The following is a 25,061-nucleotide window of genomic DNA, read 5'->3' as shown; positions in this document are numbered from 1 at the left end:
GAATCATTTGGATTAATTGCAAGAGATAGAAAAATTACAATTTACAATCCATGTGGAACATTTAAAAGTTTTATTATTAATTAAAAACAGGCTTTTGTGTGTTGGCTGATGATTCCAAATTGCAATTGCAAATAATAATACAAATCCTAACAATTAAGGGTTTCTTGAACCCCTTAATATGAATCTAGTCGTGCTGAATTTGCTTGGTAAACTTGCTAATTAATATTCACAATAAGCCAAAACCTTTACCCAAGTAGAATTAATTGTAAAATTTGACAGCAATAAAGCCTATTGGGCGGACCTCACGAAACTTGTATTAATATTCATGAGCAATTCCTTGCCATAGTAGGATTCGTAATTTCTCCAACCGGTAGCGTCAAAGACAAACGCCGAGTGGACTTCAAAACACAAATAATGTCTTATACAACCTTACAGGGTAGGTACAAATACTCAATATTATAACCTCCCAGATGAATTCAATAAATGAGACATTTACCGCCTATAAAAGCTGCTCTATAGGGCCTGGATAGTACATATAACAAAAACAGCTGATGAGTTAAATTTAGACTAAGGACAAGAAACACCGATAGCGTGTTAGCTTTAGCATTAGCTATGGTGCAAGTGCACAAGGCTCACTTTCACTAAATAAAATGACTTTTGGTGTTTTGCATTGAATGTTTTTTATGTTTACAATCTCATTATCATTGTCCTGGAATGTGTGGGTAAAATGAAGCAGGTTAGTGTTTTTATTAGCTGTCTTGATGTTAGCCGTTAGCATCGAGTCAATAACATGTCCGTACAATAGAAGCATTGAGTGCAATGAACCATCTGTATCAAACGACAAAATCAAGAGGACATTTAAGCCTGACGTGAAAAATCTAAACTAATAGTTTGTGTGATCTTGTGTTTTAAAATGAATACACTGATCTATCAGATGGGTGTTGATAAATTATTTCTATGAAGATAAGTTAGTCAGTCTGGTTTATTGTATTTTTCTGATTTATTAATTCCGTTTGACACTATTTACATAATGGTCACATTTGGAGTGGATGTTCACATTAGATAATGCTTATGTGCCCTACAGGTTGTTTAGTACTGAAAAATATCTAGATTAAATCAGTGCATAACCATGGATGAGGAGGATAGCCAGGATGAGCTGATCAACAGGAACGTCTCCCATGGGAAAGGAAAAAGACCTGCCATGTCCATTATCTCTGATGACGGTTAGTGGTCTTGTGTCAGCAAATGGAACAACACAGAGAAGCCTATGTGTGGTGGACCTTACATTATGTAGACCCTATTTAACCCTGTAAAGTCTGACATGTGAAAAAAAAGTAAAAAAAAAAAAGTTTTGTATCATACTTGATATATGGATAAATCAAGTAAAGTTGCTTCAGTTCAGTTACAGTAAGTGTTCATCTTGAAATATTACTAACAAAATAAAGAAAATCAGTAAAGATTTCACAAAAAAAGACTTCCAGGGAGACATTTTTATTATTATACTAGAAGACCTTTTACTTGCTAAAAATATATGAACTATCAATCAGACGACAGAAAGTATGTAGTAGATTGTGTACATCAGGTTTTTCAGCAAAGTCGTCATGTTGATCATTTGGAGGCCTTGGAAATATGTGAAATTTGATATAGTAGGCTTTATTGCATTTTATAAACATATTTTTATTTAGTTTCCTCTTTCACTTTACGTGACTTCTCTTCCTGCATGTCATTCCAATTCAGAGGACAATTCAGAAGACGAGGGGGAATCAGAGGAAAGAGAAACAGGCAGTGAGGAGGAGGAGGAGGATGATGATGAAGAAGAAGAAGAGGAGGATGTCCTTGATGGAGAGGAGGAGGAAGATGAGGGTGAAAGTGAAAGTAAGATTTAACTTCAACATGCTTGTATTGACTTTTTTATGCTTGTCAATTTAACAAGTTAATTATATTGAACGAATTGAAATGTAAAAAACAGAATATTGACTTCTAAAGCGATTTGTAATATGTATTTAATGATTGTATCACCTGCCAGAATAATGTCTTTGATTGAATTACCTTTAAATGTTAAAGTCACCATAAAACCTAAATTTACCATTCTTATTTTTTTATGGAATATTTTTATTGTGTTTATTACAAATTATTTGTCTATGCACATCAGAGTTGGAAATTAAAGGGGGCTTGGGGCAAAAATGCCCCTCACAGTTGAGCTAGATCACGATTAAAGTGCAATGTAAAATGAATGAAAAGTATCGATTGCGGCATTACATTTACAGTAGATTTGCTCATGTTGCATCATATTTCATATGCAGTGTTGAGCATTATAACCAAGCACACACGTTTCTGTTCAACTTATGAATGCAATGTCCAATTAGATTCAGAGTTGTTCAGTGCACTGAATTCTGAACCTGCATTCGCACAAATTCTCATCATAAACAACAAAGTGCAGAAAAGATGCAAATAAGAGATTCATTTTACAGTGTAGACTGTTTCAGTTATTGTAACGGGAGTTTTTGTGAAAGTGCATAACTTGACTCGCTTCGGTATTCTTTGCTTGCATTCATTATTCACAATTTGAATAACTGTTTTGTTTTTCATGCTATTGAAATAACCAATGTGAAGTCTTGATTTTCTAATCCGTAAAAAGCAATAAACTAATTGATGAATGGTTCTTAGCTTGTTTTGTCTTGTAGCCAGAATATGATGTGCTTTTCCCCCACAAAAACATTCTTTTAATCAACATTAATAATCATTATTCTAATATCAAGAGAAATAATCATACATATATTTACATTAAACAGCATTAAACATTCTGTGTAAATATACAAAAATGGCATATCAGATGCTGCTTCTGTTTCACCGTTGCAATATAAAGATGCTCAAAAGAATTTGTAGCATTGTGATTGATTGGAACTGGTTCAATTTAAATATTTGACAAAAAACAACAACAACAACAACAACACAGATACATTTAATTAGGGAATTATAAAAATTGCCCTTACAAAGGTAAAAAATAAATATTGCCCCTTAATTGAAAAGTTAATTTTTGACCCCTATGCATATCAATATATATATTTTTAAGTTAACGTGCCCTCGTAATCTTTAATCAAAACGACTTGCGAGAGCAATTAGCAAATGACAACAATCAGTCATTTCTGGATGGAAATAATCGAGTCAAAAATCAAAAACAATTTCTCCTTCGTTTCATTTCATTTTCATCTTCACAATATAGAAGAAAAGATGATTGCAACTTCCGTTTCTTACTGACTACATTTTATTATGAATCCAAGCTAAAATAAAACTAATCTAACCAAAAGCGTTTCTAACTATACAATATAATATCAGTCTTATAAAGTGCTTTCCAGCCGATATCAGATCACGTGGACCTTAAATCGTTGGGAGTGATGTGTTTGCGTTTTGCCTTAAAATGTGCATATCATAACACACAATCTTCAACCAAACCCGGGAGGAAAAGCACTCAAGCGCCGCACCTGTTTCCTCAGATGAGGACTCTGGTAACGTCCTGGAAGCAGCGGCTGCAGGGGACGCTCCTGTGCATGCAGCTGACCTGAGCTCAGACGAGGACTCGGAGAAATGCCCAATCTGCCTGAACTCCTTCCACGAGCAGCCCGTGGCCACACCGGAGTCTTGCGAACACTACTTCTGTCTGGACTGCATTCTGGAATGGTCGAAGGTAAGATTGACAAGCTTAAACCCTTTACGTAACTCGTGCATTAAGATCTCGTCCATATTTGGCCAGTGATTCTCTACAGTTATTCAGCATTATTCATAATATGCAAATACTGGGGAAACAACTGGTAACACTTTATTTCGATAGTCCACTTTAGACATTCTACTGACTATAAGTAACTTTGCAGCCACATGTAAACTAACTGTCATTAGAGTATTAGTAGAATGTATGCTTAATATTTGCTAACTCTTTATTTTGTAGACATTCCACTGACTAGAAGTAACTTGGCAACTACATGTCAACTTATTCTACTAACCCGAATCCTAACACCTAACCATAACCTACCAGTCCACTGACAGTCTACTACAGTCTACTAATACTCTGAGTGTTAGTTGACAAGTAGGTGCAAAGTTACTTATATTTAGTAGAATGTCTAAAGTGGACTATCAAAATAAAGTGTAACCAAACAACTTTATGGTTGATGCAGTATTATTCATAACACTGTTATTTTATTAGGGGTCCAAGCACTGAAGTGCTGGGACACTATTGCGTTTGTACTGATGTTCTTATTTTTCCTCCCTAAAAGTGTATGGCGTCAAAGACCGTAAATCGTAGAGACCCCAAAATTGGCAGAATGGTCCCAATTGAGCACGGCTACTCGGACACACTGACACACACCCGTCCGTGACTATTTGGCACTGTAAGGTGGCAGTTTGGATTTTGGAACCCTAAAACCATATCCTATAATATGACTCCGATACCTTAAAAAAAACCCCCAAAAAACATGACCGCCAGCAGGCAATCGAATTTCAGTGGCTAAAAGCATCACATCTGAATGGCCTACCATTAAAAAATGTATGGATTTGTACTAGTGATGCGCGGATCGCGGTTATATCTGTGGACACTGCAGATAATCCATTATCCATTGATAATCCGTTGATTTTAATAAAGACACTTAACTCTCATTTCTCGATAAAACACAACAAACGTGCGTCAATGTTTTACTTGTATCTCTTCAGGGTAAACCAATCAAGGAAAACATATGCCTAGAGCACCTCCTAGTGGTCATTATATGTCATGTCATATATATATATATGAACACCTACATGAGATATTGCTTAAAATATATTATCCTTATAAGAGGGTTTTTGCAACATGATGGAAATATTAACGTGTTTAGAACTTAATTTTCAAGGCACTAGTTTGTAGACTCATTAAGCTACGCAGTTGTGGGGTCCACTTGTTTAAGCAGCAATGGAGTTAAAACAGATCTGAGAGAAATTTCAAAAAGGAGAATTAAAAACATATTGTTGGGCTAAACACATTTAATTTCTTGCGTGTGTGTTCGGGAAACTGCAATGACGAAAACCGTGACGTATAGCAATGGAGCTTAAGCAATGGACATTTATTGTTGTGAATAATAAAACAAACACTGATGTGTTAAACTGCATGCATAAGTTTATGAGGCAACGGATATAGAGATAAATTATAAAAAATGATAAGGGCCTTAAAGGTGCCCTAGAATGTTTTTTTATATTATTTTATAATGTTTCCTGGGTTGCCCTTATAATGTTAGTATGTTTTTTAGATCAAAAATAGTCATAATTTAGAAATAAAAGGCATTTTTCCTAGCCTGATTTTAGCCTCTGATTTGAACGCTCTGTTTGAAGGGGCGTGTCTGCTGTGTGTAACCGGCCTCTGCTGTGATTGGCTGACATGCTTGCATATGAAATAGCTATGTATTACATGTGAAACTCTCTCGAATAATTTTACTACAGCTATTATACGTTTTTACTATTACAGCTATCGAGATTAACGAATCGTGAGATGTTTTTAAAGTATTTAGATCTATTCCCATCACATACAATGTTGCCGTGATGACTGAGCATTGAGCAGCAGATGACAGTCTGTTGATCGCGAGCATGAAGATCTTATCATTGCAATGCAGTTTCTGCACTCTCTCTAATGCTTTCACCAATGCAAACACGATCATGTAAATACAGTAAGAGCTTCGTTGCGCAGTGTAACGTGCGTCATTGAAGTCACAACGAGTTTGGCAAGTGTCCAGATAAACTCGCGCTGTGGAAAGATTGTTCTTTGATCGCTTTCTTTATATAATTTATTCACAATTTAAATAAGTTTTTTTTTCATCCTACTAAAAGAAACGATGTGAAGTTGATATTTTAGTCACTGGCTTGACTTACTGATGCATAAACAGTATTGAACGATTTTGAGAGAAAGATTACCTGTCTGAACTTGAACAATTACACATCAGAAAGTGTTGCTTGGTAGCTCGATCCGAGGCCAGCTCTGTATTGGCCCAAGTTGAGGAAACAGTCGTCAGTGAAATGTTTGGAAATTTCCATAGAAAATAAAATTAACCCATTGTTTCTTCAGAGGCTCGGATGAAGGAAATAAAAAATACTTGTGTTCATGTGTACATCCAAACACTGAGCAACTGCTATGCTTCGGCTGCGCAGTTCCGCCTGGCATTGAACATGGGCTGGCATATGCAAATTTTTGGAGTCGTACATATTAATGATCCCGACTGTTGCGTCACAGTCGGTGTTATGTGGAGATTCGCCTATTTTTCAGGGGTGTTTTTCAAAAACGAGATTTAAGTAAGAAGGAGAAAACAATGGTGTTTGAGACTCACTGTATGTCATGTCCATGTACTGAACTCTTGTTATTTAACTATGCCAAGATAAATTCAATTTCACATTCTAGGGCACCTTTAAGATAAAAGCTTTTGAGCTGCAAATTATATCTTCACATTCGTTTGAATTTGTCCTATGACGTGCGATTCATCTAAATTTAAATGTTGAAAATATGTCCACACATTTTATGATCAAACCTTAACTTTCAGTGAAGATTCAAGATGGACTTTGCTATAAAAACAACATCGTAAGATCCATTTAAGTTGTGTCTCTAATCATCCACATCAGCCACTAGTGCTTGGACCCCGATGATCATTGACGGACTATCAGAGTTATTATTATTTTTTCATTTTATGAATTAATTCATTTGGATTTGTTTGTGTTTTTATATATATTTTTTGTTAAAATTTTTTATCATTTTGTTTGTTTTTGTCATTTTTATTAGTGGTTTTTTTTTACGCCTATATAATTTCTATTTCAGTTTTAATACAATTAATTAATTTTATAAGTTAATTTAAGTACATCGTTAAAAAATATTACCTTAGCAACTAGCTGAAATAAAATAAGTTGTTTTTAAAGAAGTTTTTTCTTTAGGTCAGTTAACGTTTATTTTATTTAAAGTAACAAAAATGTTTTTAATGGTTTAAGTTAACTATAATAACCCTTGTTCATAAACAGTAATGTCACCTTTTATTTGTATTGTTGTTTTCAGAATGCCAACTCCTGTCCTGTGGACCGAATAGTCTTTGAGAACATTTTCCTGAGAAAGTGCCATGGCGGGAAAGTTAAAAAAACAGTGAGTCCCATCCCATACCAGATCTGTCCTTCAGGGTTGTTGTTTCCACGACATTGTGTTATACAGTAAATTCCAATTTTATGACAGGATTCTGTGATTCCATTCACGTTTTCCCCATTGAAAGAAATATATTGTGAATAATAAACCCAAATAACTACATCTGAATTCAAAATGTTGAAAAATATTGATTTCTATCACATGATATCACAACATGGTTTCACAAATGTGAAGTTGAGTGATTATTAGACCCGCTCACTGATCTCTGTAGATTTATAGATCAGTGTTTCAAATCGCTTATAATGTAAAACTTGTGTATTATGAGTTTTCCCCCTTTCTAAATATAACTTTTCTCTGTCATTTCATGTGCTTGGGCATCGTAATTACGAATTTTCCGACTCCACTTGAAGGGCGCAATGAGCATACCATAATATCAGCCTCAGTTAAGCAGATCGGAGAGTATTTTGTAGTGGTGTGTTTTGAGTAGTTTGTGTGTGCTTAGATTGCAGTTAAGAAGCCTGTAAAACCTGGGGAGGAACAGGTGGAGCTGGACTTGGATCAGACCAGCTGTGAGGTTTGCGGGGGTCGAGACCGTGAAGATCGCCTCCTGCTGTGTGATGGCTGTGATGCTGGGTAAGAAATGAATTGACAAACCAGGGTTGTGGACTTGAGTCGCATGACTTGGATGTTTCCAAACTTTTGACCGGTACTGTATAGTACTTTAAATATTAAAATAAAAGATGAATATAAAATAAATATATAAATTCACTATAGTAATACATACTTACCCCTTTTCCACCAACAAGAACCAGGTGCTGGTTCAGAGCTAGAGCTAGTGCTGGTTCGGAGTTGGTTCGACTGACGAGCTTTCAAAGAACCGGTTTGCCTTTCCACAGGCTAGAGAGCCATCACAGAGCCAGATCTTACGTCACTGTATACATCTCATGTTGCCCAGCAACGCTAGCGCGGCACACACAAACACACCAGGCTTGTTCGAGATGGTTTGGCACTGCGAATCTCGAACTGCGAGAGCGATCCAAAAGCAGAAGGAGTCGAATGCTCTCCAAACACTCCCGCAGCTCCGATCAGTCCACGCCGCTCCGATGCATCTCGAACAAGCCTTCCATCAACAATGGCGGTCGTTGCGTTACTCATGGCTTTGCAAACCTACATCGGTATCCAAACACGGCGAATCCAGCACATTAGTGCAGCTCGCCGTAACTTGCTTTAACGGAGATTACAATCAAGCTGCTATTAGCATGATTAGCTGCTATTTAAAAAATGGCGGTCACAACAAGTTTCTGTTCGTCTTGTTGGTCACGGTAACCCCGCCCCCAGCCGCTGACGTAAGCGGTTCTTACTTCTAGACCAGCAATGATTTGGTGCTACTTAAGAACCACTTTTACTGGTTCGGAGCTGGTGCTTTGGTGGTCGAAAAACAAAGAACTGATTTGAAACTAGGCTCTGGCTCCGAACCAGCACCAGCTCTGCCTTGGTGGAAAAGGGGTAACTGAGACACTCATTTGGGCAAAGAGCACCAATGACTTGTGGACTTTTGGTGTTTTGCCTTGGTTATTTTTTATGTTCATAATCAACTTTATAGCCTTCCTGGAGTGTGTAATGTAAATGAAGCAGGTTGAGTGTTTTTATTTGACTTGATAATAAAAACACTCAATAACATTGGCTTAGGTCTAGTACAGTGGTGGGCAAATGTGGCCCTCGAGATCCACTTTCCTGCAGAGTTTAGCTCCAGCCCTAATCAAACACACCTGAACGAGTTAATTAAGGTTTTCAGGAACACTAGCTAATAAGCAGGTGAGTCCTTTACCTTTTGTAAATGAGACGTATAAGAGTTTTTAATCTATTAATTCAGAAGATTGTTTCTGATTTACAAAAGGATCAGTTTGCCCCAGTAATCTCTATAAAATAATTAAATAATCTCCTTACCCATTGATCACAAATGACTGATTAGTCCTCTTGGCCAGTGCAGAGGTACATGTGCCAACTGCTTATTTGTTACTTAAAGGTGCATTGCGCAACATTTCATGTTAAAAATACCCGTTTTTCTAACCCATACATGCTTAAACAATTGCCTGATGGGCTGAATGAGCCCTTCTCTGATCACTGCGATTGCCTCTATAATCCTGTACAGTAAAATAAATAAGAGGGATTCGGGAGGGAATTTGAGACTGGGCTGACGTCACGCTCACCTGGCTATGTCTGGCAGGTTTGTGTATTCGCCGCCATTCTCCGTATCAGCGAAGACAACTCGAGCGACAAAACTTTAGTCAACTTTCGACAAAAGTAGAAGATGGATTCAAAGACTCCTTGTAGTTCATTCCAAACCCCAACGCAAACTCCACGTAAGATAAAGACAGTAAGGCAGTTTCACTTGTCGCCAGAGGGGGGATAGGTCTGCAAAAACTCAGAGACGTGCGCAATGCACCTTTAAGCTGCGTTTTGGATTTGAATAATGACACTGACAAACGTTTTATAGACAATGAATTGAAAATATACAGTGTCGTTTTAAAATCGGAAAAAGGGTTTTAAGGTTTCAGGAATAGTCAAAAAATGGTATCATTAAAGCTGCAGTAGGGAGTTTTGAGAAAACGTTGACTTAGCCTGAAAATTTGAACAAGCACAACTTACAGGTCCCACCCCCTTGCTCTCTGCTGCGCTACAGCCCTCCCTCCACAGCTCGTCCTCCACAGCGGAGCCTGTCGTGAACGCACAGGCTAGTAAACAGGGCCACCGATGACGGCGGATAAAAAGTTATATGGCACATTCACTAATAGGGACTAAACGTCAACAATATGCTTTACATTGACTATGGCCTGCCCATACTTTGACTACAAACTTGGTCCTCAAATCATTATGTATTTTGCAATACATGTAACTTTATAACGTTGCACTCTTTCTATAAGTTATAAATAGCTAGTAAGATAACGTTAATATAACGGTAACTAACGTTACAGTATGTAAGTAATTATTCTAGCGATATATAATGCTAGATAAGGTGTGCTAGTACATTATTTCAGCAACATGACAAGCCAGTGAATTAGCAGGTTTCAATTGTTGCTTAGCAGAGTGCGTGACATTTTATCTACATGTTATGCGGCTAGAGTTTTGACACCGAATCAATGGGCTCTGTCTAATTCTTTCTTTTTCGCTTGTTTATCGTCATCTGTATTTTTCCTTTTACCTCTTTGTTTTATGAGCAGGTGTCACTCGAGAATTGGCAGTTTAGGTTGTTTCTCCGTCATAAGCACAGCTGCGGCACGCCGGCAATCTTGAGTTTGAACGACGGCTCGCGCTGTGCAAGAGAGGGGTGTGATCAGCGCGTACACGAGCGTGATTGACACTGCTAAGACATTCCTCCTGGCTCTGATTGGTTGTTTCTGACCGGGAGCGTGTATTTCTGCAAATGGCAATAGGACCACTGGGAGGAGCCAGAAGAGCTTGATTTTTTTCACAGATTATCTGTCTCATATTCTACTGTCAGGACATAATGACAGTTTTAACAAATATGTAAAAAATATTTTTTTACAAAAGTTACCTACAGCAGCTTTAAAGGCATAAAATGAAAAGTCACCCTATTTTCCAAATGCTTGTTATTGATCTTATTGTGAAGAAATCATTTGTGCATGTTTCATTTTTCAAACCTTTTTTTTTTTTTACTTCGAAATTGAAAATGTGTGTAAAAACTCGCTCTTCCAGTTAGAGGTCAGGCTTCTCTGTGGTGATGTATGCCGGCTTCTCCAGTCATGTGGTCCACTTAAACTCCACCCCTGCTTCATACCTGCTTTCAGATCTGCCTTCATCCAATCAACAACCAACATTTTTTCTTTTTCGAAAATCTGTTTTACTCTGAAATTCGTCACAATACAGAAGAAAAGATCTGTCGCTACTTCAGCTTCATTCAAATTACTTCTGATTTTAAAAGGATCAATTAATTAACCATTAATGTTAATACTGCAAGACACTCAAAATATCATGCGCATATAACTACATATTATTATTATTATCGTTTGTATCAATAATGATGATGATTATAATGGTAGTAATGTATAATATGCTCAAGAATGTCAAATATAGGTGTTTTCCTCTTTATACATTTTCATTCCACCATATTTATATATATTTAGGGTGTTTGACTGGATGAACTTGTGTTTGTTGTTTAATACTTTATCTACGGTCGTATATATTAGCCCCGCCTATTTACAGGGACGCCGGTTTTATTGGTTAATTTCCATTTGACTACTTACTCTATATTATTCTCCCTTTTTTATGAAAGGTACCACATGGAATGTCTCACGCCGCCTTTGGATGCGGTTCCTGTGGAGGAATGGTTCTGCCCAGAGTGCGTCGCCAGCAACCGCACATCAGGTCATCTTTCATTTCTCACAACCACTTGTTACATTAACATTACATTTAAGATTTGTTACATATTTGTAGTAATAACCATAATTTTCATCTAATTATTTTAGGTTCTGAACATATTAGTGAGGAGGAGAGCAGCTCTCTCCCCACCACCAGCCGTTCCCGGGCCAGACCGACCCGAGCGATCGCACGGACCCAGCAGAGCGAACGAGTTCGGGCCAACGTCAACAGACATCGCATCACACAGGCACGCACAGCAGCGGAGGTTTGCATGATGCTTTTGCTTTGCTCTCTAATCACAAGTGTGTAATAATGGCTGAGATTTGTGTGTCACTGGGATGATGAAGCAGGTCTAACTGGTTTGTTTAATGCTTAAACAACTGGATACTTTGGATGTTTATGTTGTTTTGTTCAAATACAAGTGAATGGGATACTTAAATGCTGGAACAAGCATGAACAACAAAAAATCACTTACTTTTGCTCATATGGTTGGGTTTTGTGATTGAACAAACTCTATTAAACTTTGGGAATGTTTTGTGCAGTGCTGTACTGTTGTGAGCTAAGTGAGTGCTTGATTTGTGTGGTATTGTGTGTTAGCTTACTCCCAGATACATGATGCAGTCCACATGGTTGGATGAGACCATCAATGCTGTAGTGTCTGGACTCAGCACAGCCGTGTATGTGCGAGACTTGACCCCTCACTCCAGAACCCGCCGGAGGAGAAAGACAGGTGAGACAAATAGACCCACCGTTTACACCTGGTATTAAGATTCGTTTAGGTAAATGTCAAATCTGAAAATACTCCAATCTAAAAAAAAAAAACTCTGTGTATATATATATATATTTGTGGGAGAAAAGTTTTTTTGTACTTTTTATGCAGCAACACATATGTGGTGATTGTTGTACACAAACGTTCAAAAGTTTTGGGTTGGTATAGATTTGTTAAATGCTTTTGGAAAGAAGTCTGTTATGCTCAACAAGGCTGCATTTATTGGATCAAATACAGTAATATTGTGAAATATTACAAATTCAAATAACCATTTTCTATTGTAATATTATTTTAAAATGTAATTCCTGTGATCAAAGCTGAATTTTCAGCATCATTACTCCAGTCTTCAGCGTCATAATCCTTCAGAAATCATTCTAAAATGATGATTTGGTGTTCAAGAAAAAATTCTTATCAATGTTGAAAACAGTTGTGCTGCTTAAAGTCCCCCTGTAGTCAATACTTTTATCTTTGATCACCAAAATTACATATTTAAAAGTTTTTTCCTGTGGAAAATTCTTTTTCATGCCTTAAAATAGCTTGAATGTAACTCTACACCGTTGCTTCATTTAGTACACGCGGATCCATTAATATGCAAATTAGCCCCGCCTCCACTCACTCACACCAGCTCAGAGATCCACTCAGTCAACTTACTGAGGTAATTGCTGCACAATGGTATCACTCTTTACAACGTCGGACACATACCGGTAATTAATATGATTTGCCTTTGGCTTGACTACACTATCAAACAGCTAATAGTGTGTTACTAATGTTACACAAACCGTGTTCCCGTTCGCCATCTCAGAATCAGTATCATGAACAACAATTTAAAACGTCAGTGGAGAAAGTTCATCATAATATACATCATACACCCACTATATTGCTAAATGTAGCCGCTTTTTCATATCAACAGAAAAATATGCCGGGATAACCTGGCATTTCTCGAGACTCCACTGCTTCAGAGCGGTCATAGCTAATGATATGCTAAAGCCCGCCGGCACGATGATGTGATTGGTTACAAGGTAGTTTGTAAAGTTAGAAACACCAGGGATTTCAAACCGCGTCTTTCACTGCAGGTTTAAGGAGAAAATACAAACAATGGTGTTGACATGAATTTACACATGGTTTGTCTTAAAGCATATTAAAAACACCATATAGACATATAAACAACATTAAAAACTTGATTTTCACCACAGAGTGACTATATAGTGAATATATTTGTGGAAGCAATTTTTTATCAATGCTTTTTGATGAATAAAAAGTTCAAAAGAACAACATTATAAAGGTCTTTAATGTCACTTTTGATAAATTTGATGCATTCTAGCTGAATAAAAGTATTTATTTATTTCAAAGAAAAATAATTACCCCGAACTTTTGACAGCAGTATTGAAATCAGAGACCCTACTCTAAAATAACCAGTGTTGTGTGTAACGCGTTACAAAGTAACGCGTTACAGTAACGTAACTACTTTTTCGGGTAAAAAGTAGTGTAACGCGCTACTACCAAAAATTTGGTAACGAAACGTAGTTCCTTTTTCAATTCGGCGCAACGTTACTTTCCCCAGGGACAGATTATCTGTCCCTGGGATTTGACAGCGATCTCCGTCATTTGATAGATTTGACTGCGATCGCCATCTCTGTAGTGAACTACTCAGAGAGTAGCCTATTTCTTTGTTTCGTTTAAAGACATTTCAAGCTTAAATTCTATACGTTGAGTTTCGGTTAATTTATGATGAGATGCTCCAGTTCACGTGCAATGCAAGTGACCACGCAGGCACTTCCATGATTATATTGTCTCCTATATTTGCTGCTTATTTATTAAATCCAGGCTTTTGGTTGATAAAAAATTGATTAAAATTAAGATACAATTTATACAAAACGAAATTCGCTTAAAAGAAAGGCTTTCTTAAAAACAAAACTTAATGAAGTGGTCAAAATCATGTCTGATTGACTCAATGTCTCCCGATATATTGCGCATCCATCTTACTCGCGCTGTTCACTTTTCATAATCAGCATAGATGGAAAAAAAAATAACATTATAATATTTTAGCAAATATGAAACTTAATGCGCTTATTTAATGGCTACAACACGTAGGCTATAGTAGGCCTACAGACTCTCTATTTGTATATTGCTGCACATTCATTTAATTCTGAATTTTGCACACATAAGTTGAAAGGCATTTGTTACTTTACGTGCATAGTAAAACATATCTGCAACATTTATCAAGTTCACGGATAATTGTGCGTGCATTTATTAATCATTATTATACTAAAATCATAATAAAGTAGGCTATACTATGTACAAAAAATCAGATGAGCCCAGAATATGAACGCAACGTGTTTACTTACACGTTAAGCATTTTCCTCCCATAGAAAAACATTATAAGAACGCTTAATTTGGCTTAATGCAGATTAGAATGTCCCCTTATTATGTCTAAATAACAAGATACATTTTTCTTTTTTTTTCTTCACCATGCGGTTCAGGGGTGCTTTGGTCTTTCTTGGGGGCTTTCTTTCTAGCCCCTCCCTAGCGCCGCCCATGCATATGCCTATCCATTAACCGGCATTTCTTCATAAATATTACAATTTTTGATAAATGCATTATGCATTTATGGCATTATATATGGCATTATGCATAGTAGAACTTTATGTAGGCATACACATTTAGGAACAGATATTGGGTTCTGCCCAAAGTCAAGCAACATAAAAGTAACGTAAAAGTAATGAGTAACGTAAAAAGTTACTTTCTATATGGGGTAACTAAGTAAAGTAACGGATTACTTTTTTAAAGAAGTAACGAGTTACACTACTTTTTAAAAGTAACTTCCCCAACACTGAAAATAACACATGGTTTACAGAAGACTCTTTTGAGACGTGTGTTACTACCTACTATTGGCCATTGGTTAACCTGAAATGGATCATAATACTATGTGTAATCAATGTTTTAGTTTTCATTAACCTGGGTGTGATTCTGTCTGATCTAAATGGGATTCTCTTACCAGTTAGAAGAAGGAAAACCAAAAGCAAATCCTCAGCAATCTCTGGGGGGAAAACAACAAAAAGCATGGGAGTGAAGAGACGGAAACGCAGAGGGAGGAAAACAAAATTTAGAAGAAAACTGGTAAGTGCTTGGCAGATGTAGAACCACAACATTTTTACAGTTTTTGTTCTTTATTTTTGGGTTGTTGAAAGGTTGCTTTTATGGGTTTTTGAAAGCTCAAATATAAATGTTTTGCTGATTAAAAGTATTGCTTTACCTCTTCTATGCAAGAATGCGTGAAAGTTTGCAATTTTATATCTGGCAAAAAAGTGATAAAACCAAAACTGTTTTGCCGCTTCAGGTCAAAAAGAAGGAAACTAATTCCCGAGGTCGTATTGCACGGAGTTTAGGGATTAAGAAGCCCAAGGCTGGTTCCATTATTCCCTCAGTTTATCGGCCTTCAGAGTACAGTTTAGGAAGTATGCGGGCAGAAATCGGCGCAGCCTCCCTCTCTGTGTACGGAGATCCCTTTGACCTGGACCCCATTGATGATAGGTGAAGTTCTATTGGTTTTATATTTTATATTTGGCTACTATTTTTAAGTAGTGAGTGCTTGAGTGTCTAAGTTAATCTTCCAATTTATCTTGTTAGGGAGGATGAAAATCAAGTTCCAACACCATCCTCTCTTCTGGAAGCTAAACGCCGTGGCCTCTCCCGCTCTGCCTTGCGGTCCCATCAGCCTGTGGCCAGACCCATTTCTGCCGGCCTCTCCAGGTAACTACTAGAGGGGGGGAATCACTCTTTATGGTCACGATGGAGGAAACAGATGATTTCTACTTCAAGGTGATGAAAATCACAATGAAAATATGTTTGAGGATTAAATGGGTGTTTAAATCCTGGTTGTGTGGTGGTTTCCAGGCAAGGTGTGAGTGTCCCACAGGAAGAAGATGTTGCCCCTGTATCAGACCTGCTGGGGAGTATCCTCAGTGGTCAGAGCATGCTCCTCATGGACAGTTCTGATGTGGTCATCAACAGAGATGGTTCCCTCAAAGCAACCAAACCCGGTAAGTCATGCTTTGGAGACATTGGGTGCTTTCACAATGGCAGTTTAGTTCGAAACGGGATACTGTTCGTGTGAAAAATTGGTAATGTGAAAGCTGTCAAGCGCACCAGGGTACCGAACCTGAGATGACCTGTAGGAGGTGGACTGAGTTCAGATGCACTGGAACTGTGGTGCGATTCGCTTGAAATACGTCAATAATGTTTAATGCTTGAGAACAAAGTCACGTAATGTTATATTTACTTCAAAAGCCATTCATTGTCCAAAAACTCGTTAGTCAGCTAGAAACATAAACTTAGAGAGGAGCATTTTGATAAATATATGAACTCTATTGCATATTCATTGTATGTTTTCTTAACCTGTTCTTCAATATTTAAGGTTTAAATAAATTCTTCATGTGACAGCCACCAATTGATTGTTTATACTTTAAAAAACAAAAACAGAGTAGAAACATAATTGTCATTCAAGATTTAATATTATAACGTTATTATTGTAAAAACTTGTAATTTAAATCTTGTAATCGAAAGTTAATCGCAAGCTTGTGAATCGAATCGTGAAATTTGTTAATGTCCAGCCCTAATATATATATATATATATATATATATATATATATATATATATATATATTCAGATATATAGATATATCATCTATTTGCAGCCACAAACATAAGCCAGACATTTTTGTACTTCCTAAATGCACCTGTTCATGGTTTAGCAATAATTGACTTGATGTTGCATGACTGTAATCCTTTCAAAAGTCAAATGTTTGTTCGTTCCTTTCAGTGTCCCTGTCCTTGCCAATGAACACTACCCCTGGAGAATCAGGCTCAGGGGAACCAGGAAACACACCAAACACAGAAACAAGTCTCATCCACCCCTCTGAACAGGCTGGTCCTTCCTCCAGCCCATTGAGGAGGCCTCCACTAGTACACAATTCTCATGGGTCCTGTTCCACACCACAGAATCCCACATCTCCACCAATACACTCTCACCCATCTCCCTTGGGTCATCCCAATCTGCATCCATGTGCTCTTCACAGGCCAATCACCTTAAATCCACCAAGACCTGGAAATGGTCACTTGAGCACTAATGGGATTAGAGGTCAACCGCTCTCAAGGGTGTCAAATAGCTCTTCTGACTCTCCCCATCAAGACCAGGAGGGAACTGCCCGACAACTGCCTGTCAGAAAGCCCCCTCCAAAGCCTGTATGGGTGGATGTTTCTGTATTACCAAGGATACCAAAAATTAAAAGGGACAGTACCTCCAGTGCAAATAGTAGCAGTGACAGCAGTAGCAGTACTTTGCCTGGGTCTTCAGTGACCAGCTTAGCAGGCAACACGGGTAGGGAACGTACCGTTGACCAGCAAGGAATGGGTTCAAGTCAGCAAAACAGGACAGTGGATGCTCAGAGGCAAAGATCAGACAGAACTGGTGCTTCTTCTTCATTTTCTAGCTCTTTCACCTCCAGTACATCATCTTTCAGTGCCTCTTCAAACTCGTGCCCGTCCTCTTCTTCCGTCAGTTTCCGTATAAACTCTAGCAGAAACCCATGGCAAGCTCGGCGACTTTCTGCATCAGGAGGGACTCTGCCTGGGAATGAGGAGGAATCAACAAAGAAGAGTAATAAAAGTAAACACATGCTGTTGTCATTAAAAACAAAGGCCAAAGAGGAGAAGAGCAAAGAGGAGAAGTGTGAGGTCTATGACCCCTTTAACCCTACGGGGTCTGATTCATCTGATAACGAACCAGAAGGTGAGGGTCTCGATGTTAGCACCCAAAATACTGAGTCTCGGGTGCCAGTTGGAGTCAATGAGGATGCCTGTCATCAAATCAAATCTGAGTCTGTGAATGCGGACTCTGATATGGAGAGAGACTCGGAAATGTGTGCAGAAGTTAAAACGGAGCCAGATCCTTGCAGAGACAGACCGTGCAAACAATCACCACATCATTCAGACGCAATCCACAGTTGGGTTGCCTCAGGATCTTCAGATAATTCTACTATATGCGAAGCTAGCATAGATCCTGGAAGTCGTGAAACTCCAGAAAGTCCATTTCGGAAAGCTCAGGAGCACTCCAGATCAAGCTCGTCATGCAGTGACAAAAACGTTAAGTTGGAGGTGAAGTTGGAGGTGAAGTCTGAGCCTGAGGCTGAACCTCAACCCGTCAGGCCCCAATCAAAGTCCCTTGAAGAGTCTCTAGCAATCCAAGCATCCGAAGGAAATGGGGTGTGTAAAGAGCTACCTTCAGTCAGTGGTACCTTTAATGCTACTAACATAAAAATGGAAAGACCTCACCAGTCCCAGTGCATGGATAGGAAGCAGTCACCATCAAACTCGCAAAGCCTTTCATCTAAAGACTCCCATAAAAAGAAACACTCAAAATCAAAAGAAAAGAGGAGGTCACGCTCAAGGTCAAGGGATCGGCGGCGATCCCGTTCGAAATCGAAAGAGAGGCAGCGCTCAAGGTCGAAAGAGAGGAGATATCCACGGTCAAGAGACAGGAGGTGTTCCTCGAGTTCCAGCAGTAGAGAGAGGAAGACAAGTGGGAGAAGAGTGAGTCGTGAGAGGAATGACAACCGAGGGAGAGAAAGACGAAAGAAGAGATCAAAAGAAAGAAGGCGCTCTCGATCTCGTTCGTTTTCTAGATCTAGATCCAGAGAAAGGAGGAAAACATCAAAGAATCAGGGTGAGAATAGGTTAAAGAGACAGAAGTCAAAATCAAGATCAACGTCTAGAGAGCGAAAAAGGCAAGAGGTTCGATCAGAGCCCTCTCGACGCACAGAAAGGAGCTCCCATAAGTCTGCAGAGCCCATGTCCACTGAGTTACATACGCCCGCTGTTGGTTCAGTCAGGTCTACAACAAAGGTGAAGACAGAGAGAGATGCAAGAGCACATAAACATGAGACTACTTCAGTTAAACCATCAATTAAACAAGAGACTCAGTTGGTTGACATCACAACTCGTGGTCTTGGGTCATCAAGACATGGTGACCAGACTAGAAGAGTTAAAGAAAGCAAGGAGGATGTTTCGCTTGAGCTGCTTAAGTCCGAAAAAATTAAACAAGAGGAACCTTGGCCCATTAGTGCTGTCAAGGAGTTGAAAGATTTCAAAAAGGAGGAGGAACTGTGTGGAGAATTAGATGGTGTTAAAGAGATGAAACATGAAGAGATGTCTTTTAACATCTTCAGCAAGGAATCACCAAATCTTAATGAAATGAATTTGAAAAGTGCGGATTTAGAAAAGAGCCACGCTTGCTTTCAGAATGAAATGAAATTGCAAGAAATGGTTGAGGCAAAAAAGATTAAAATCGAGCAAATATGGCCTGATGAAGAGGATTCACCAAGCTGCAGTGACAACCCTCTCGTCATCGGTTCGGATACACCTGACATAGACGCTGAGAACTGTAAAAAGGAAATGAAATTGCAAGAAATGGTTGAGTCACAAAAAAAGATAATCGAGCAAATATGGCTTGATGACGATGATTCACCAAGCTGCAGTGACAACCCTCTTGTCATCGGTTCGGACACACCTGACATAGACCCGGCCAACTGTAAAAAGGAGCCCATTGAGTCCTATCAGTCGCCGCTTTTAGAGGAGGACATGGAGGTGTCACCTCTCCAACCGCCAGACCCCCCAATAAAACAAGAACCTGTTATGTCATCCGATGAAGATATTAGCATTGATTACTTGATTGATAACTTGGACTTCATTAAGAAAGAAATGAGTGAGAGCTCTGTGGCCGACTCAACAGAAGCTGTCGACCCCAAGTCTGCCGCTCCAGAGGCTCCAGCAGGGAATGAGCAAATTACTGAAACCGTTACAGCTGGTGCGAAGTCCAAGCCGCAGGGCAAGCGAGTCACTTGGAATTTGCAGGAACCAGCAGAACCCCAGTCTGAGAAATTAAGCAGTGAGTAAAAACCTTTGATGCACTACAGGCTTGGTCTGAAGTAGGGATGGGAATTGAAAACCGGTTCCACTTGAGAACCGGTTCTAAGTTTTACGATCCATCGATATTGTATGCCCTCGACGTTAACGAGTCCTCTTATCGATGCTCCTGCTCTGAGTCAGCCATAGTATGTAGGCTACAGACCGTGAACTCACAACTGTCCCTTTTGTCCTTTATCAAGCACTATAGCACGGCGTCCAAAGCGAATTTTTGTACCGCCAAAGTCTTATTTGATCGGTGAGTAATGTAGATGAACTGCTGCGCTTGTGACAGGGCGCATGTTTAACTGAACGAGCAGAGAGAGAGAGAGAGAGCCCCGGTCGCGCGCGCGCACTCTCTCTCTTCGGAGCAAGGCGGCTTCACCGTCTCAAAACTAAGCGCTGTCTTCCTCTCTCTCCCTCGCACATATTAATCAAAATAAACGACACGATGGTAAGGTCGGGAGACTAAAGTTTCATGTGGAGCATTCGGAGATTTGTTTTTCCTAAATTAGGCTACCGCTGGGTGTGAATTGTGCTAAAATACGTTGCTTTGTCTTCTCTGAAAAGCGTTCCGCACATTCAGCTGACAAACCACACTTTAAATAAACGAAAAAAACTATCCAGTGATGAAATATTTTCTGTGATGACACATCTTGTGGGATGTCCCAACCGCCGGCACACGTCCGATAATGACACGTCCAATTCGAGAACTAATGACTCATTTGAACCGATTCGTTTTAATGAATGGTTAAAACAACTGATCTTTCCAACACTGAACTCACGATACGTTTAATCGGTGTATAACTAATCGGTAACACTTTACAATAAGGTTCCATTTATTACATAAATTACATAAAAAGTACAGTTTGCTTACTCAAGTGTAAGCTTTAAAACAAATAAAACCACTTGGTTTTTTCCCCCCGAAAAAGCATGACTACTTTTTTCCACACAGTGCTATTAGGAATCGATAAGAGAATCGTTAAAGAATCGGATCGACAAGCAGAATCGTTAGTGGCATTGATATTGATAAAATCTTATCAATTCCCATCCCTAGTCTGAAGCATTCAGGCTACATAAAACTAAAATATTTTGAAAATTTGTAAAATTGTTTTGAATGTTTTCCCATGGCTTATTTAGAGCTTGCACTCTTCAAACTAAAACTCAAGCAAGAAGGGTCGCGAAGGTCTGCTTCATCCCAACAAACCTCCGGTCAGGTACAAACTCGTCTTATACTTTATTTCTTCCAGTGTTTTAAAGGGATAGATTCCACCCAAAATTAAAATGGTCATAATTTACTCACTCTTGTTGTTTCACACTTATGACTTTAGTCTTTGGAAGACAATTTTTTTTTAAATACTTTCTTTTGTGTTCCACATACTATCATACTTGTTTGGAGTGATGAAATGTTTTACTTATCCTATAGAAAACAATTGTAGATGAATACTATTAGTGTGTTTTGAAGGCCTCATGGCCTACATGACTGAGAGAAGTCAAACGGGAAAGAAATGGGATTTTAGCTCAAGTTGTTTGCGGTTGCACTGTTGAAGGCCATGTGAACCAAAAGAGCAGCTTCAATGTTCTCTTGATAAAAAATGATGAGGCAAAAACACTGAATAATTATTTTGTGGGACAATCAAAATATTATTTGACTGGTTGGCAGTCGGCCACCCACCCTTATGAAGAGAAGAAGATAGCCCAGGAATGAAGTATCTGTGGCGAAAGTGTTGGGGGAGATTCCAGGACGAGAAAAGGGAGGAGAGCACCTGCAAATTAGATCATTGGTTAAAGCTATACAAGTTTGAGTTGTGAGTGAGAAGGTCAGATGTCCTGCAGGTGTCTCTGCTTTGCCCAATAAAGTCTTATTTTGACCTCTGGAACACTACATCTTGAGCATTACTTTTGCAAGATTGAGAAGACTTTTTTCCATGACAGGAGCAACTCTAGTGTGAACAGAATTTTATTGAAGAAACTTTTGAAGTAATAAGAGCTCTTAGAACAAGTTTTCGTGTATACCAGTGCATGTCATAATTGTTGCGCCTCGTATGTAGTTGCTCTAAGAAACCATAGGGTGTCATCATGTCACCGTTCACATTCACAATTTGCAACTTGCTCTCTCAAGAAGGTGGGAACAATGATGATGCAATTCCTATTGTACCCATGTGACGGAAACTGAAAGCACCCTTATAAGGCTTCACTTCAGAAGAAATGAAAGTTAACATTACACTTGAAAATTGTGCATTCCTTCTTTCACAAGGAGTGTCCCTGAATACAAGTTTATCAAGATTTATGATGGTCATTTTGTGGATCTTCAGCAGTTGACATTAAATCTTTCTGTCAAGTTTTGCATTTCTCAGCTACATAATTATAATTAAAATTTGTATTAAAAAAATGTTTTTCCAAGTTTGTACTTGATTAAATGATCACTTCACATTACCTTAAGCGAAGGGAAAGCCCCGAAGATCACAGGAAGTCGAGACCTTATAAATCTTTGAAACGGTTAATGGGAATTTTTATTGTGGGCAGTTTCAAGCTTGAGTGATGTTATGGGTACTTCAGCACTACAATAATCCCATGAATCTATTTCATATTAAAGGATAAAGCTTCATCTAAGGCTGATACAAAACTCACAGCAACAGTCTCCAGCCTTCCTCCCCAAGAGGAATCCAGCAAATCAAAATCCCACAAAGAAGGGGACGCCGATCCGAAAGAGAAGGTCAATAGAGCACAATTTCATCACATCGGTGACTCATTTAAATCGATTGCCTTGCCTCATGAGTTTTTAAACATTGTTTGTCTTTCTGTAGTACATGAAGAAACTCCATATGCAAGAGCGAGCAATAGAGGAGGTCAAGCTTGCAATAAAGCCCTTCTATCAGAAGAGAGACATCACAAAGGAAGAGTACAAAGAGATTTTGCGTAAAGCCGTTCAGAAGGTAACTGCGTGACGTCAGATGGTTTCTTGGGCTGTTTTTCATATTCACTTCCTTGTAAATCCAAGCACATTCGCATATGGGAATACTATTTTGATGCCCTTCTCTTCAGTGGGCAATTTCTTGAATTAATTATGAAAGAATTATGTTATTATGTGAAAATGATTCCATTGATGTCTTGTTTTCCCTCATTAACAAGGTGTGTCATAGCAAGAGCGGTGAGATCAACCCGGTGAAAGTGGTTAACTTGGTCAAAGCCTACGTGGAGAAGTATAAACATGCAAGAAAACACAGGAAAGAGGAAACTGGGGCAAACTCACAGGCAGACGTCCTGCTAGACTTCCAAACTTCAGTGTGAAGTCAATGGTAGAACGGCTATGTCCTTTTCAGACAGTATCATTAGCAATCATCTGTAGATTTGATTTTTTTTTCTAAATCTGTGCATTTCTACAAGGAAACTCTTAAGGGCTCAACGTCTTCTTGTCAGTAATCAAATGAACCTTTTTGAATGTTTGTTTGTTTTCTTTTGAATGTAAAGATCATTTGAAAGTATCTGGGTGTGTCTGAATACAAGATATGTTAAAAATCTTTACGTTGCCGTTGTTTAAAACGAGTCTTCAAGAGGGTGTTGTGTTTCTTTGCCATTTTAAGCTTATCCAACAGGAAGTTTAAGTCATTAGTCAGGCTCTTGCATCATCAGACTAAAATATAAATCATATATATATATATATATACACACACACACACACACAATACTTGGTGAACATCAAAGTTCCATCATAAACAATAGACATTGGAGAGCACATTAATTTTTTTTTGGTATGTCACATGTATGTCGTGTCCTCTGGGACATTCTGTGATCTCTCCGAAAACTTACAAAGAGCATTTATTTGAGTTAAAATATTGTTCTGATATCTAGTCTTTATGAGACTCTAAAAGATTTTAAAGAAATATATTAGTAAACTATTTGGTTGACATAAGTAAAACAGGAACACTGAAGTAGACCTCACCCTCATCAAATGGTTTTGTTGAAACAGTAAAACGATAAGGTTCATTCATGACACACTTGAACGGCTATGATAGATCTTTTCTGTTCAGGTGAAAAGTGGCTGTTTAGCAGATTTCCTGATAAATCCTGCCAGATGAATGTGTTTGCCAATTGTTTTTTTTTCTAATTGCTGTTGTTTTTTGTTCTGTTAGTGAATGACAGCTTTTACAAATGACTTTCAGCCTAGAAAATAACCATTTCTTTATGCATTACTAAAGGTTCAGTGAAAAGAATTGACAGAAAAGTTGATTGTAAATGATGGCTGAAGAGTGTAATTCAAAAGGTTGGGATTTTCTGAACCCTTTTCATTATGTCATTTTAATTGCTTGAGAAATGTTGAATTGATCTCATGTAACTTCAGTTGTGTCTCACAGAAATGTGGCAAACCGCCGGTCTTTTCCTGACAGAGAGGATTCTGTTCTCTGTGAACCGAGTGAACTTTATCATGTGAATCCAAGCAGTCACAGAATACATGATTCGTGCCCCACTGTTTGTGTAAATATTTTTATTAGATTCTTTATTTAATAAAAAAAAAATCTTTGGCATGCTTCCTGCTTTTTTTTTTTTACAATCGTAAAATGTGCTGATATTTAAGGATTCATGCACACTCAAGTCTCATATTCCAGAAATAATGTTTAGTTAGACGTTTTCAAAATTCCTCCTATTTGTGAAATGTGCTGTTGTTTTGTTACAGATTGGTGAATTTTTAATTTTGAGTACATCTTATTCACTATCTTGAATCTAAATACAAAATAAATAAAACAAAATATCACATTTTATATATATGTATATATACACACGTTTATTACATTTTATATGTATTATATTTTTACATGTTGT

The 25,061-nt window shown here is 38.2% G+C and overlaps 1 protein-coding gene across 1 annotated transcript; it reads left to right on the top strand.

Moving 5' to 3' along the window:
• Window positions 1-362: 362 nt before the first annotated feature.
• Window positions 363-23,903, top strand: phrf1 (PHD and ring finger domains 1). Its single transcript, XM_056252078.1, has 18 exons — window positions 363-436; window positions 1,085-1,223; window positions 1,738-1,875; window positions 3,495-3,685; window positions 7,052-7,135; window positions 7,635-7,765; window positions 11,427-11,518; window positions 11,620-11,777; window positions 12,110-12,242; window positions 15,280-15,398; window positions 15,619-15,812; window positions 15,909-16,031; window positions 16,176-16,321; window positions 17,101-20,223; window positions 21,381-21,457; window positions 22,837-22,956; window positions 23,048-23,176; window positions 23,373-23,903. Exons 2-18 carry the CDS (start codon window positions 1,130-1,132, stop codon window positions 23,529-23,531), a joined length of 5,211 nt encoding a protein of 1,736 aa, XP_056108053.1. The 5' UTR covers window positions 363-436; window positions 1,085-1,129; the 3' UTR covers window positions 23,532-23,903.
• Window positions 23,904-25,061: the final 1,158 nt, after the last annotated feature.

This window comes from Rhinichthys klamathensis, unplaced genomic scaffold (assembly GCF_029890125.1).
Source record: "Rhinichthys klamathensis goyatoka isolate OS25496 unplaced genomic scaffold, OSU_Roscu_1.1 h1tg000092l_1, whole genome shotgun sequence".
Taxonomy (NCBI): domain Eukaryota; kingdom Metazoa; phylum Chordata; class Actinopteri; order Cypriniformes; family Leuciscidae; genus Rhinichthys; species Rhinichthys klamathensis.
The sequence above is the reverse complement of the archived record's forward strand: the minus strand, read 5'-3'. Positions and strand labels throughout refer to the sequence as shown.